Source organism: Lepidochelys kempii, chromosome 3 (assembly GCF_965140265.1).
Source record: "Lepidochelys kempii isolate rLepKem1 chromosome 3, rLepKem1.hap2, whole genome shotgun sequence".
NCBI classification, from domain to species: Eukaryota; Metazoa; Chordata; order Testudines; family Cheloniidae; genus Lepidochelys; species Lepidochelys kempii.
Window position 1 is genome coordinate 2,379,136 of NC_133258.1, and position 13,015 is coordinate 2,392,150.

General features: G+C 48.4%; 1 protein-coding gene across 18 annotated transcripts in view; it reads right to left on the bottom strand.

Moving 5' to 3' along the window:
- Positions 1-13,015, bottom strand: part of ASXL2 (ASXL transcriptional regulator 2) — a 247,197-nt gene that overhangs the window by 47,824 nt on the left and 186,358 nt on the right. For all 18 annotated transcript variants that reach the window (XM_073335483.1, XM_073335482.1, XM_073335481.1 and 15 more), the window contains one exon: positions 1,575-1,690. In XM_073335483.1, coding sequence (XP_073191584.1) covers positions 1,575-1,690 — 116 coding nt within the window. The remainder of the gene's footprint in view (positions 1-1,574; positions 1,691-13,015) is intronic.

A 13,015-nucleotide genomic window follows, 5' to 3' on the forward strand; every position in this document is an offset into this window, starting at 1 on the left:
GATGACACCTGGCTGGAGGCATCGGCTTGTCCTTTGTCTGGAAGGAACCCGCACACACCTTACGGGGAACAAGTGATAACAACTCTCCATCAGTAGTTCTCAAACTTCATTGCACCAGGACCCCGATCTGATAACACAAATTACGCCATGACCCCAGGAGCGGGGACCGAAGCCTGAGCCTGCCCAAGCCCCGCTGCCCCAGGTGGGGGTCAAAAGACAACGCCCAAGCCCTGCCAAACCAAGCAGCCCCAAGCCCTGCCAAACCAAGGCTTGGGCTTTGGCCCTGGACAGTGGGGCTCTGACTTTGACTTCGGCCCTGGGCCCCTGCAAGTCTAAAGCCAGCCCTGGAAACCCCATTAAAATGGGGTTGTGACCCACTACGGGGTCCTGACCCACAGTTTAGGAACCGCTGCTCTACATGCACGACAGAGTCATTCTCAAGCAGTGGAAGTAACCCGTTCCCTCTCACACACAGTGCCATAGCCAGGGCTGGCCTTCGGGAAAATGGCACCCCAGGCAAGCTTTCTTTGGCACCCTTTAAGTACTGCTCCCCAAGCAGCCGCTCAGCAGACAGAGTGGCAGCTGGTGGAGCAGTGGTGGCACGGCAGGTATTGCTGCCGGGAGGGCAGAGAGGGGATGCATGTGAGGAGTTAGCTCCTGCCCCGCAGCCCCCTTATCGCCTCCTGGGTGGGCACAGTCTTTCTGCAGCCTCTTGACCATGACGCCCTGGGCAGTCGCCTATGTTGCCCACCCATAAGGTCAGCCCTGGCCACAGTAGGAGCCCAATGCCAAGACTGTGCCTCACCCTCACAAACACACGCAGGAACTATGGAATTCCTTGTAGGTGAAAATATGCACAGAATAAGCAGGGGAAATTTGTGCACGCAACACAATAAGGATGTGAAGAATATCAAAATGCTACAAACCCTCAGAGCTGCCATTTATACAGAGCTTCTCTAAAAGGGATGTGGAGCATATTGTGGAAAACTGAGGGCAATCATGAAAACAGATTAAGTGTAAAGTAAATATGTCTCCGCCTCCCACAAATGAAAAATAATTTCAGCCAGCTATTTTATAGTGTGATAAAGACTGACAAATGATTTTGAAGAACTTCCAGCAAGAGCCCCCCCCAGTGAAACTGCTTACTGTGAAGTAGAAGGAAAGGTCCTGAATTGTGTCCCCGCAGACTGGAGTTTCACTTAGGGTATGTCTTCACTACCCACTGTATTGGCGGGCAGCAATCGATCCAGCAGGGATCGATTTATCGCGTGTAGTGTAGATGCGATAAGTCGATCCCCAAGTGCTCTCCCGTCGACTCCTATACTCCAGTGCCGTGAGAGGCGCAGGCAGAATCAATGGGGGAGCGGCAGCAGTCAATTCACCGCGGTGGAGACACCACGGTAAGTCGATCTAAGTACGTCGACTTCAGCTACGTTATTCATGTAGCTGAAGTTGCGTAACTTAGATCAATTCCCCCCCACAGTGAAGACCAGGGCTTAGAAAGTTAGTTGGAGGAGTAAAGTGACTTCACTTTTAGACGCTCAGAACTAGATCACACAGACTATCCCACTTACCTGTTTGAGTGCCTTCTTGCTGTGCTTCTGGGATGGCGAGATGACTTTACCCGCTGGGATGGAAGGAGATGGGCAGCCTGATGGCGGGGAGCATGTCTGTGACAGTCTAGACGGTACTAGGGAAATAAAAAGAGAAAAACAGTTTCGAAAGAATTATATAGGCTGTGCGGAAAACAATCCACCCCTTACATGCCCCCCGGGCATCAGTCACTCTTTCCCATGCTCAGAGACCAACCCCAGCATCGTCACCCACTGTGTCTGCGAAAGCTGCACATCTAGGAAATGTTACTTTTTATCTGGGGGATTGTTTTAAATTTATTTATCCAGGGAAGTGCAGGGCAGCAATTGTCAAACTGGCAGCTGATTATCACTGAAGAGGTTCCTGCTTTTTTACTCCATCTCTCCAACCGATGCAGCAAAGACACTTAGAGGGTGAGTGACCAGGGTAGCCTACCAAGTCAGTGTCTGGCTGGCATTAGAACCGCCTCCCTTCCTCCCAGATTCTTGGCTCTGAACACTAGACTACACAGCCTCAGTTAACTGCCTCTTTTCACCCTTGACATTGTGGTTAATGCTACAAACATATCAGTCCTCACACCTCAGAGTTTTGTGACTGATACTTCTGGCTTCCCCTCACTACCCGCTGGCCCAGTTCTACTCTTGGTTAAGTCAATGGAGGGGTGGCAACTGACTTTAATGAGAGCAGGATCAAGCCCTTTCTGATGGGCCCCTGTGCTGGGCCCGAGAGTACCTCCACTGCCCATCTCTTATTCAGTTATTTGTGCTCTAACCCCACAGAACCTGGACTGCTCTCATGACCACAAGCTGGCAGTTTGGCATAGCTCAAACTCTCTACTGGGTTAGCTGATTCACAACTGAAAGGAAAGTGGTGGGTACCGACCAGTATAATTGATGTCTTAGTCTGGTCAAACTGGCACAGTAGCCCACAAACGACTGGGAACCACTGTCTTAAAAACACCTGTCTTACAATCATATTGTACGACATCATATGATTGTATAAACTCTGCACCACCACCGAGTTAAGAGGGGGAGCATTGATGACTAAATGGAAATTAAAGCAGGGAAAGAAGACCATGATTCTACCCCCTCTCCCGCGCCCTAAGAAGATACACAGCCCTGGAGAGAAAAGAAGAAGCCTTTACCGTAACCCTCTCAGGCCACCTCTACACTATGGGCACTCTAGTGGTACAGGTACAGCGCCGCAGGTACGGCACAGTAGTGCTGAAGTGTCGATGCCGTCTACAGGGACGGAAGAGGGGTTTTCATAACGCTAGGAATTCCACCTCCCCACATGAAACACGGCCTCAATCTCCAGGTCATTTAGACTTTGCAAGGGGTCTCACTGCAACAAAAAAACCAGGATGGGGACAATTTCCAGAGACCTAAATCACTGCTGATCATGTGATTTGCATACGCCTGCTTGGGCCAAGATACTCAAAGCAATCGCCATGAGAGAAAAGTCAAAGTCATTTACAGGGTTGACAGCCACCCGTATTGCCCACCATGCTGCTCTGTGCCCACTTTAATTCATTCCTGCTCAGAATTTTGCCTCTGAGCAGGAATGAATATTGGTGCCCATCACTGGATTGGTGTGAGAAAGCCATCAGGAGCTAAGGAGCACTTCAGTCATATAGACACATCTGTTCAGGACATGGGTAACACAATGATAAATGAATCTAATAAAGGGTGGGGTGCAAAATACAACAGGCACAGAACAAGGACAAGAAAAAACCACCAGAAAACTTTTGTGAAATCAGCAGGGTGTCAGGTTAAAGAGATAAATAAAAACAGTCAACTGGTCAAAAATAAAAACTATCAATGTCTGCCTGCAAATATGAAACCCTTAAAGCAAAAAATACATGAACTAGAATGCCTTGCAATGAACAAGGATTTTGATAGAATAGGCATTACAGAAACATGGTGGAATGACCAAAATAAATCGACAGGATACTGTAATACCTGGCTAAGAATTACACCAGAAAAACAAAGAGGTGGGGCACTAGTGCTGGAGCTAACGGATTCTAGCAAGATCAAAATTCAAGTGAAGAGGGCCCCACAGCTGACTCTGGATGGGTAGGAATCCCAAGTGGTAAGAATGTAAATAAATGAAAAGAGCTGTGCTACCAGCCTCCCGGTCAAGAAAAATGGACAGTGCTGAGATCAAAAGAGGCAACACAAATCTAACAATGATAATCATGGAGGACTTCAGCTATTCACCTATAAACTGATCAAATGGAAACAATGGGACAAAGTACAGAGAAACAATATGATTGCTTCTTGGTCCTGCTAGTTCTAGAGCACACACGAGGACAAGTTAAACTCTGTTTAGTCTTAAGTAACATGCATGAGTTAATTCAGGAAGTAACAGTAGCAGAGCACTAATTAATAGTGACAATAATAGAATTAGGTTCAACATCCTAGGGGGAGGGCAAGGGACCAAAAAATGTGTGACAAAAACTTTAGAAAGAGATTTCAATAAAGTGAGATGGCTGATCAAAAAGTCCCTAACAGCAAAAATAAAACAAGGACAATTCGTAGATGCGGTATAGATGTTACTTAAGAAAACAATAACAGATTCTCAGAGGGCATGCATAATAAAGAGATACGGTACTATGACAGATTGCAGTAACAGAAGAACAAATTTATATGTGAAGGTTGTGGAACAAATTGCTAATTTAAATGCAGTAAGTCATCAGGCCCAGGTTGTATACATCCAAGAGTTCTGAAGGAGCTCAAGCAAGAAGTGGCTGAAGTGCAAGCAGAAATATGCAGCCTCTTATTAAAAACAAATGAGGACTTGCGGCACCTTAGAGACTAACAAATTTATTTGAGCATCAACTGTCATGAGCTACAGCTCACTTCATCGGATGCATTCAGTGGAAAATACAGTGGGGAGATTTATGTACATAGAGAACATGAAACAATGAGTGTTACCATACACACTGTAATGAGAGTGATCACTTAAGGTGAGCTATTACCAGCAGGAGAGCGGGGGGGGGGGGGGGGGGGGGGCGCTAGTAGGGGAAGGAACCTTTTGTAGGCACAATCAAAGTGGGCCATTTCCAGAAGTTGACAAGAACGTCTGAAGAACAGTGGGGGGTGGAATAAACAAGGGGAAATAGTTTTACTTTGTGTAATGACCCATCCACTCCCAGTCTTTATTCAAGCCTAAGTTAATTGTATCTAGTTTGCAAATTAATTCCAATTCAACAGTCTGTTTTTGAAGTTTTTTTGTTGAAGAATTGCAACTTTTAGGTCTGTAATCGAGTGACCAAAGAGATTGAAGTGTTCTCCGACCGGTTTTTGAATGTTATAATTCTTGACGTCTGATTTATGTCCATTTATTCTTTTACATAGAGACTGTCCAGTTTGACCAATGTACACAGCAGAGGGGCATAGCTGGCACGTATATATCACATTGGTAGAACGAGCCTCTGATAGCGTGGCTGATGTGATTAGGCCCTATGATGGTGGCCCCTGAATAGATATGTGGACACAGTTGGCATCGGGCTTTGTTGCAAGGATAAGTTCCTGGGTTAGTGTTTTTGTTGTGTGGTGTGTGGTTGCTGGAGAGTATTTAATCATAGAATCATAGAATATCAGGGTTGGAAGGGACCCCAGAAGGTCATCTAGTCCAACCCCCTGCTCAAAGCAGGACCAATTCCCAGTTAAATCATCCCAGCCAGGGCTTTGTCAAGCCTGACCTTAAAAACCTCTAAGGAAGGAGATTCTACCACCTCCCTAGGTAACGCATTCCAGTGTTTCACCACCCTCTTAGTGAAAAAGTTTTTCCTAATATCCAATCTAAACCTTCCCCACTGCAACTTGAGACCATTACTCCTCGTTCTGTCATCTGCTACCATTGAGAACAGTCTAGAGCCATCCTCTTTGGAACCCCCTTTCAGGTAGTTGAAAGCAGCTATCAAATCCCCCCTCATTCATCTCTTCTGCAGGCTAAACAATCCCAGCTCCCTCAGCCTCTCCTCATAACTCATGTGTTCCAGTCCCCTAATCATTTTTGTTGCCCTTCGCTGGACTCTCTCCAATTTATCCACATCCTTCTTGAAGTGTGGGGCCCAAAACTGGACACAGTACTCCAGATGAGGCCTCACCAATGTCGAATAGAGGGGAACGATCACGTCCCTCGATCTGCTCGCTATGCCCCTACTTATACATCCCAAAATGCCATTGGCCTTCTTGGCAACAAGGGCACACTGCTGACTCATATCCAGCTTCTCGTCCACTGTCAGCCCTAGGTCCTTTTCCGCAGAACTGCTGCCTAGCCATTCGGTCCCTAGTCTGTAGCTGTGCATTGGGTTCTTCCGTCCTAAGTGCAGGACCCTGCACTTATCCTTATTGAACCTCATCAGATTTCTTTTGGCCCAATCCTCCAATTTGCTTCAGGTTGGGGGACTGTCTGTAAGCGAGGACTGGCCTGTCTCCCAAGATCCGTGAGAGTGATGGGTCGTCCTTCAGGATAGGTTGTAGATCCTTGATGATGCGTTGGAGAGGTTTTAGTTGGGGGCTGAAGGTGACGGCTTCTGTTCTGTTATTTTCTTTGTTAGGCATGTCCTGTAGTAGGTGACTTCTGGGGACTCTTCTGGCTCTGTCCATCTGTTTCTTCACTTCAGAAGACTGAAAGGTTGCAGTTGTAGTAACTATATTTTTAAAGAGCTCTAAGAGTGATCCAGGGAATTACAGACCGGTTAGCCTTGCATCTGTACCTCTCCAGCTGGTTGCAATGATAATTAAAAATAATATAACAAAACATCTGGAAGATAATAATATGATAGGGTCTAACCAGCACGGTTTCTGCAAAGGAAAATCATGTCTCACTAGCCTATTAGAATTATTTGAGCATGTCAGTAAAGTAGTAGATAAAGGAGAACTGGTTGACAGTTTGTTTAGACTTTCATAAGGCCTTTGAAAATATCTTTCACTAAAGGCTACTAAAGAAACTAAGTAGTCATGGATGAGAGGCAAAGTATTGTCATGGATCAAAAACTGGCTAGGAGACAGAAAGCAACAAGTAGGACGAAATGGTCAATTTTCATCATGGCAAAAGATTACAGTGGGGACTCCTCAAGGTTCCTTACTCGGTCTGGTGTTGTTAATATAGTTATTAATGATCTGGAAAGGAGGCGAGTAATGAAGCAGCAAAAGCTGTAGATGTCACAAAGTTAGTCAGGACTAGAGAGGACTGTGAGGAACTTCAGACAGACCTAGCCAAGGTAGGTGAATAGGCAACATGATGGCAAATGAAATTCAATCTTGTTAAATGCACAGTAATGTACTGGGGGGGGGGGGGGGACGGACGACGACACTGACATGGAGTTTATGGAAGCTGTACCTCCATCTTGATATGAAAGCCTGGTCACATTGGATGAGGGACCGAAAGTGTCCACAGACTTCACCTCTTATTAAAGATGAGGACAGCTGCAAATTTGGTACATTCCTCAGTCTGCCAGCAAGTTGAAAGTATGGCCCTTGGTTAGGTAACCTCTGGACCCCAGACCTGGTATAAAAGACTGAATTCTTGTACATAAACACAGGTTCACATATAGACTCAGAAACAGAGTTGGCTGCTATTTACTTTGAGACATTTTAAATAGAAGGAACATAAACCACATCCTCTCTGAAACCAATCAAGACAGAAACTACAAGTTTTGTGTGCAGCAGAATAGCTAAAACCACTAGAGGCAACTGCTTTGCCTCACTTTAATTTCTCACAGTCCTATGAAACACATTCTCAATTACAAACTACATGTCAAACTCTTTGTTCCTTTAAACTAGCAAAAGCCATACATGCTGGGAAGTGGATTCTCATCTCTGAGAGTCGACTGACTACCTTTTGCACTGTTATAATGCTGACATTGTCTGTGCAATGGGGGCGGCTGTCCCTGTACTGACAGCTGTAACCACAATAAATTCTGCAGAGTAAACAGAAGAGTTAAAAAAAAGTTGGCAAGGTTGCAGTTGTTTAATTTAGCTACTGGCTCATCAAGTGATGGGTATCTAATTATGAGGATAAATGGCTCTCTGAACACACAATACAGACATGCAGGGGTACAATAAAAAGATACATGCAGAAGCTTAAACTGACAAATGTGTTGAGAGGGCATGCCTCTGCTGTGGGAGTTCTCATTCCGGTAAGTACAAGGTTTTAGAAGCTGAGCTTGTTTCCTTTAGATTTCCGTAGCTCAGCTAAAACTTTAGTGTATCTAAAGAGAATATAAATGCAGTGTGGTTTGTCTTCTTAAAAATGCTCTACTTTCACTGTATAACTTACAAGAGTTAGTTAGCATTAGTGTTAAATTTTATACATGAGCCTATGTGGAGCAGGGAAATTGTGCTTCCTGGTGCTGCTAGATTTCTGGAGCACTTTGTTTTTGTAACACTAACTCCTTCACAAGCTCTGGAATTATATTATAAAAGTGATGGATGTAACTGGAAAGTCCTCAGGTGGAGTCGCCATCTGATTTTAAAACCTTCATGACTTGGTTTGCACTACAGTCAAATCTCAGAGTTACGAACACCAGAGTTCTTCTTCGAGTGATTGCTCGTGTGCATTTCAATAGGTGTGTATGTGCACCGTGTGCATGATCGTAGGAAGGTTTTTCCCCTGGCAGCACCTGTCGGGTCGGCTGTGGAGCCCCCTGGAGTGGCACCTTCATGGCGGTGTATATTAGTCCCTGCCGACCCGCCACTTACTCAGTTCCTTCTTACCGCCAGTGACGGTCGTTGAAGTAGCTCAGTCTCTTGCATTCGCAAGTGCCTACCTAGTGGTTCCCTTTTCTTAGCTGTAAACAGTTATTAGTTAGTTATATAGTAGTTTGTAATTAGTTGGGCTTATTTTGGGGGGCTTTCCCCTCTCCCTAGTTTCCCCAGGCACTGGGGCACATCTCGGTCACAGGGATTTAAGGCCTGCGAGAGGTGTGCAAAACCTATGCCAACAGGTGATCCGCGTGCTGCTTGTCTCAAGTGTTTAGGAGAAGGCCATCAGACAGACAAGTGCCCAATTTGCAGGAGCTTTAGACCCAGGACAAAGAGAGAGCGGGACTATTGTTTGAAGCTCCTCCTGATGGAGTCGGCCCTCCGCCACCAGGCAGCACCAGAAACGGCACCAGCATCATCGGTGCACAGCACCCCAGCCTCCGTGCGGGATGTCTTGGCACCAAGAAAGGACTCCTCCAAGGAGCACCAGTGCCGCTCCCTGGCTCGTGAGGCCGGTGCTACCAGGCGGCACCGCGCACACTACCCAGTGCCATGTAAGAAGTCATGGGACGATAAGAAGCTGGACCTTTTCTGCCGAAAGGTCTACTCGACTGGGGGCTCCAGCTTTGAGTGGACAACCAGCAAGCGGTACTCAGCTGCTATGCCTTCAAATTCTTGGAGCTCATTGGCAAAATTCCAGAAGTTGCTCCCGGGTGAATCGCGCAAGGAGTTTAGTGTGCTCCTTGAGGAGGTCAGGGTGGTTTCGAGAACCTCCCTCCAGGCCGCATTAGACGTTGTGGACTCGGCTGCTCGGACCATGGCCACCGCCATTACAATGAGGTGCAGTGGTGGCTGCAGGTGTCAGGGATACCACCTGAGGTCCAGAATACAATTCAGAACCTCCCCTTTGACTGTGCAGGCCTGTTCGCCCAAAATACAGACTCTTGCTTGTACAGCCTTAAAGACTCGCAGGCGACTTTGAAGTCTTTGGGGATCCACATCCCTGCACCCCCAAAGAAAGCCTTTTAAGCCTCAGCCCCCATCCCATTTCTACTCAAGGCCTCCCAGGCGAGACTCATCCAGGAGATGGGGCAGAAATAATAGGAGGTGCCTGCCACAGTCCTCCTCAGGCCAAGACCAGGGTTCAGCCAAACAGCCCCCGGGCCTGAAGCCAAACTTTTGAAGATGTGCCCGAGGACAGAGTATAAGTATCGAACTTAGATCCTTACCCCCCTCTTTGTGAATTGACTCTCCCGCTTCTACCATGCTTGGTCCCATATCACATTAGATCGCTGGGTCCTGAGCATGGTAGGGGTGGGATACTCTATCCTGTTCTGTTCCCTCCCACCCCCCTTCCCCATCCCTCGTCCCCTTCCTTGTCCCTCTTCAGGGACCCTTCTCACGAACAACTCCTTTTGCAGGAGGTGCAATTGCTCCTCACTCTAGGGGCAAAAGAGGAGGTTCCTCAGGAGTTCAGGGGCAAAGGGTTCTACTCTCGCTATTTCCTCATCCCCAAGGCCAAGGGTGGGCTCCGGCCTATCCTGGATCTGCGAGACCTCAACACATTCATAAGGAAAGTGAAGTTTCGCATGATCTCTCTGGCCTTCATCATTCCTTCCCTGGATCCGGGGGACTGGTACGCTGCCCTCGACTTGAAAGATGTGTACTTCCATATATCCATTATCCTGGCCCACAGATGTTTTCTTCGCTTCGTGGTCAGCGGCCAGCACTACCAGTTCAGGGTGCTCCTGTTTGGGCTCTCGGTGGCCCGCCGGGTATTCACCAAATGTATGGTGGTCGTGGCAGCCTTCTTCCGCAAATGTCAGGTGCAAGTGTTCCCATACCTGGACGACTGGCTCATCAAGGCCGAGTCACAAGCACAGACTGCAGAGCACGTGTCTCTGGCCCAGGCCATATTCCGCGGGCTGGGCCTCATATCGAATGTGCCCAAATTAGGGTGACCAGACATCCCGATAAAATCGGGACTGTCCCGATATTGAGTAGTTTGTCCCGTGTCCCGACCGAAGTACAGTCGGGGCGCCATTTGTCCTGCTATTTTGTTTCGGGCGCGGCTTTATTTTTTTTATTTTTATTTTTTGTTTAGGCGGCGGTGACAGGCAGGGGAGCGCCTTTTCAATTGTTACACTCACCTGGCACGTCCAGGGCTTCGGCGGCACTTCGGTGGTGGGTACTTCAGTTGCTGACAGGCTTTGGCGGCGGGTACTTCAGTCGCTGATGGACTTCGGTGGCATTTTGGCGGCAGGTACTTCTTTCTTCATCGGCAAGATTTATTTCCCGCCGCCAAATGTGCCGGGTGAGTGTAACAATTGAAAAGGCGCTCCCTCTGCGGCAGTCCCAATATTTTGGATTTAGCATCTGGTCACCCCAGCCCAAATCCACACTAGTCTTGATGCAGAGAATAGAATTCATAGGAACTCTCATGGAGTCCTGCCCGAGCTGCACTTCCAAGCACTCACAGACATTTATCGAAAACCTTCGCCGATTCCCCACAACCTTGCCCAGAAACTGCATGAAACTAATGGGGCATATGGTAGCCTGCACATACGCGGTCCAGCACGCCAGGTTCCGCCTTCGGCCCCTCCAGGCGTCGTTGGCACAGGTGAACAGGCCGGGCAGGGACCCACTTGATACAAGAGTTACTCTCCCGCCTCACATTCTCGAGTCTCTCCGCTGGTGGCTGCAGCCACAAGTGGTCCGTGCAGGAGTACCCTTTGCCAAACCCCAACCAACGCTATCGCCGGTCACGGACACCTCGGCGCTCAGTTGGGGAGTGCACCTGGGCAATATTGGAACCCAAGGCCTATGGTCCCACACAGAACTATCGCTGCACATCAATGGAAGGGAGCTGAGAGCAGTTTGTCTGGCATGCAATGTGTGTTGGTGCTGACAGACAACACTACGGCAATGTTTTATATAAACAAACAGGGTGGTGCTCACTCCTCTCCCCTGTGCCAGGAAGCCCTCGAGCTGTGTGACTTTTGCATTGCCCATTTGATACAACTAGAGGCATTACACCTTCCAGGAGCACTAAACGAGCTAGCCGATCACCTCAACTGCTTGTGTCACGGTCACCAATGGTCCCTCAGGCTGGACATTGTGCACTCGATTTTTCAGAGGCGGGGTTCTCCCCGCATAGACTTGTTCGTGACACGGAGCAATAGGAAGTGCCAGCGGTTCTGCTCCTTCCTGAACCACAGCCCAGGCTCCATTGCGGACGCCTTTCACGGATGAGTCACCTGTTGTACGCGTTCCCGTCCTTCCCTCTCATACACAGAGTCCTCCTCAAGACTTGCCAGGACGGGGCTTCCTTGATCCTCATAGTACCAGTGTGGCCCCGCCAGCACTGGTTCACCAAACTGTTGAACCTCTCAGTGGACAGGCCAGTAGCCCTTCCCGTGTGCCCGGCCCTCATCACACAGGACCATGGCCATCTACAACACCCCAATCTGGAGTCCCTCCACCTCATGGCATGGAAACTCCATGGCTGAACCCTCTTGAGTTCAGTGTTCGGACCCAGTGAGGAAGGTCCTGCTGGGAAGTAGGAAACCCTCCACTCGTGCCATGTACCTGGCAAAGTGGAAGTGCTTTTCCATCTGGTCTCTGCAGAGGGGCACCGAACTGCAGCTAGCGTCATTTCTCCTTGTTTTTGACTACCTGTTACACCTCAAGCAGCAAGGGTTGGTAATATCATCTCTCAGGGTACACCTGGCTACCATTTTCAGCCTTCCACTCAGGGGCAGCGGTAGGTCAGTCTTCGGCAATCCCATGGTGGGATGGGTTCTCAAGGGTTTGGACAGACTTTATCCCCCAGTACGACGGCCTGTTCCCCAGTGGGACTTCAACCTGGTCCTGTCCACGCTCATGAGGCCACCTTTTGAGCCCATAGAGACCTGCCCTCTGTCCTACCTTTCCTGGAAGGTGGTCTTTCTTATAGCCATAACCTCGGCCAGAAGGGTATCCGAGCTCAGAGTGCTGACTTCCAAGCCCCTCTATACGGTCTTTTATAAAGACAAGGTGCAGCTACGCCCTCACCCTGTGTTTCTGCCAAAGGTAGTCTCCCAGTTTCATGTGAACCAGGACATATTTTTACCTGTGTTCTTCCCTAAGCCACATGCCAGTAACAGAGAGCACATGTTCCATTCCCTGGATGTTAGGCGGGCCCTAAAGTTCTACACTGAGTGCACAAAGCCATTTCGTAAGTCACCACAGCTCTTTATTGCAATCGCAGAAAGGATGAAGGGGCTTCCAATCTCATCCCAGCTCATTTCATCTTGGATCACGTCCTGTATCAGGACTTTGCTACAACCTGGCTAAAATTCTAGCCCCTCTGCTTACGGTGCACTCCACGAGAGCGAAGGCGGCATCCGCAGCATTCCTGGCGCAGGTCCCTATCCAGGACATATGTAAGACAGCAACGTGGTCTTCCATCCACACCTTCACGTCACACTACACCATTACCCAGCAGGTGAGGGATAATGCAGCCTTTGGCAGGGCAGTCCTGCACTCGGCAACCAGGTGAACTCCGACCCCTCCCCCAGGGAAACTGCTTGGAAGTCACCTATTGGAATGCACATGAGCAATCACTCGAAAAAGAAAAACGGTTACCTACTTCTCATAACTGTTGTTCTTCGAGATGCGTTGCTCATGTCCATTCCAAATCCCACCTGCCTCCCCTCTGTTGGCGT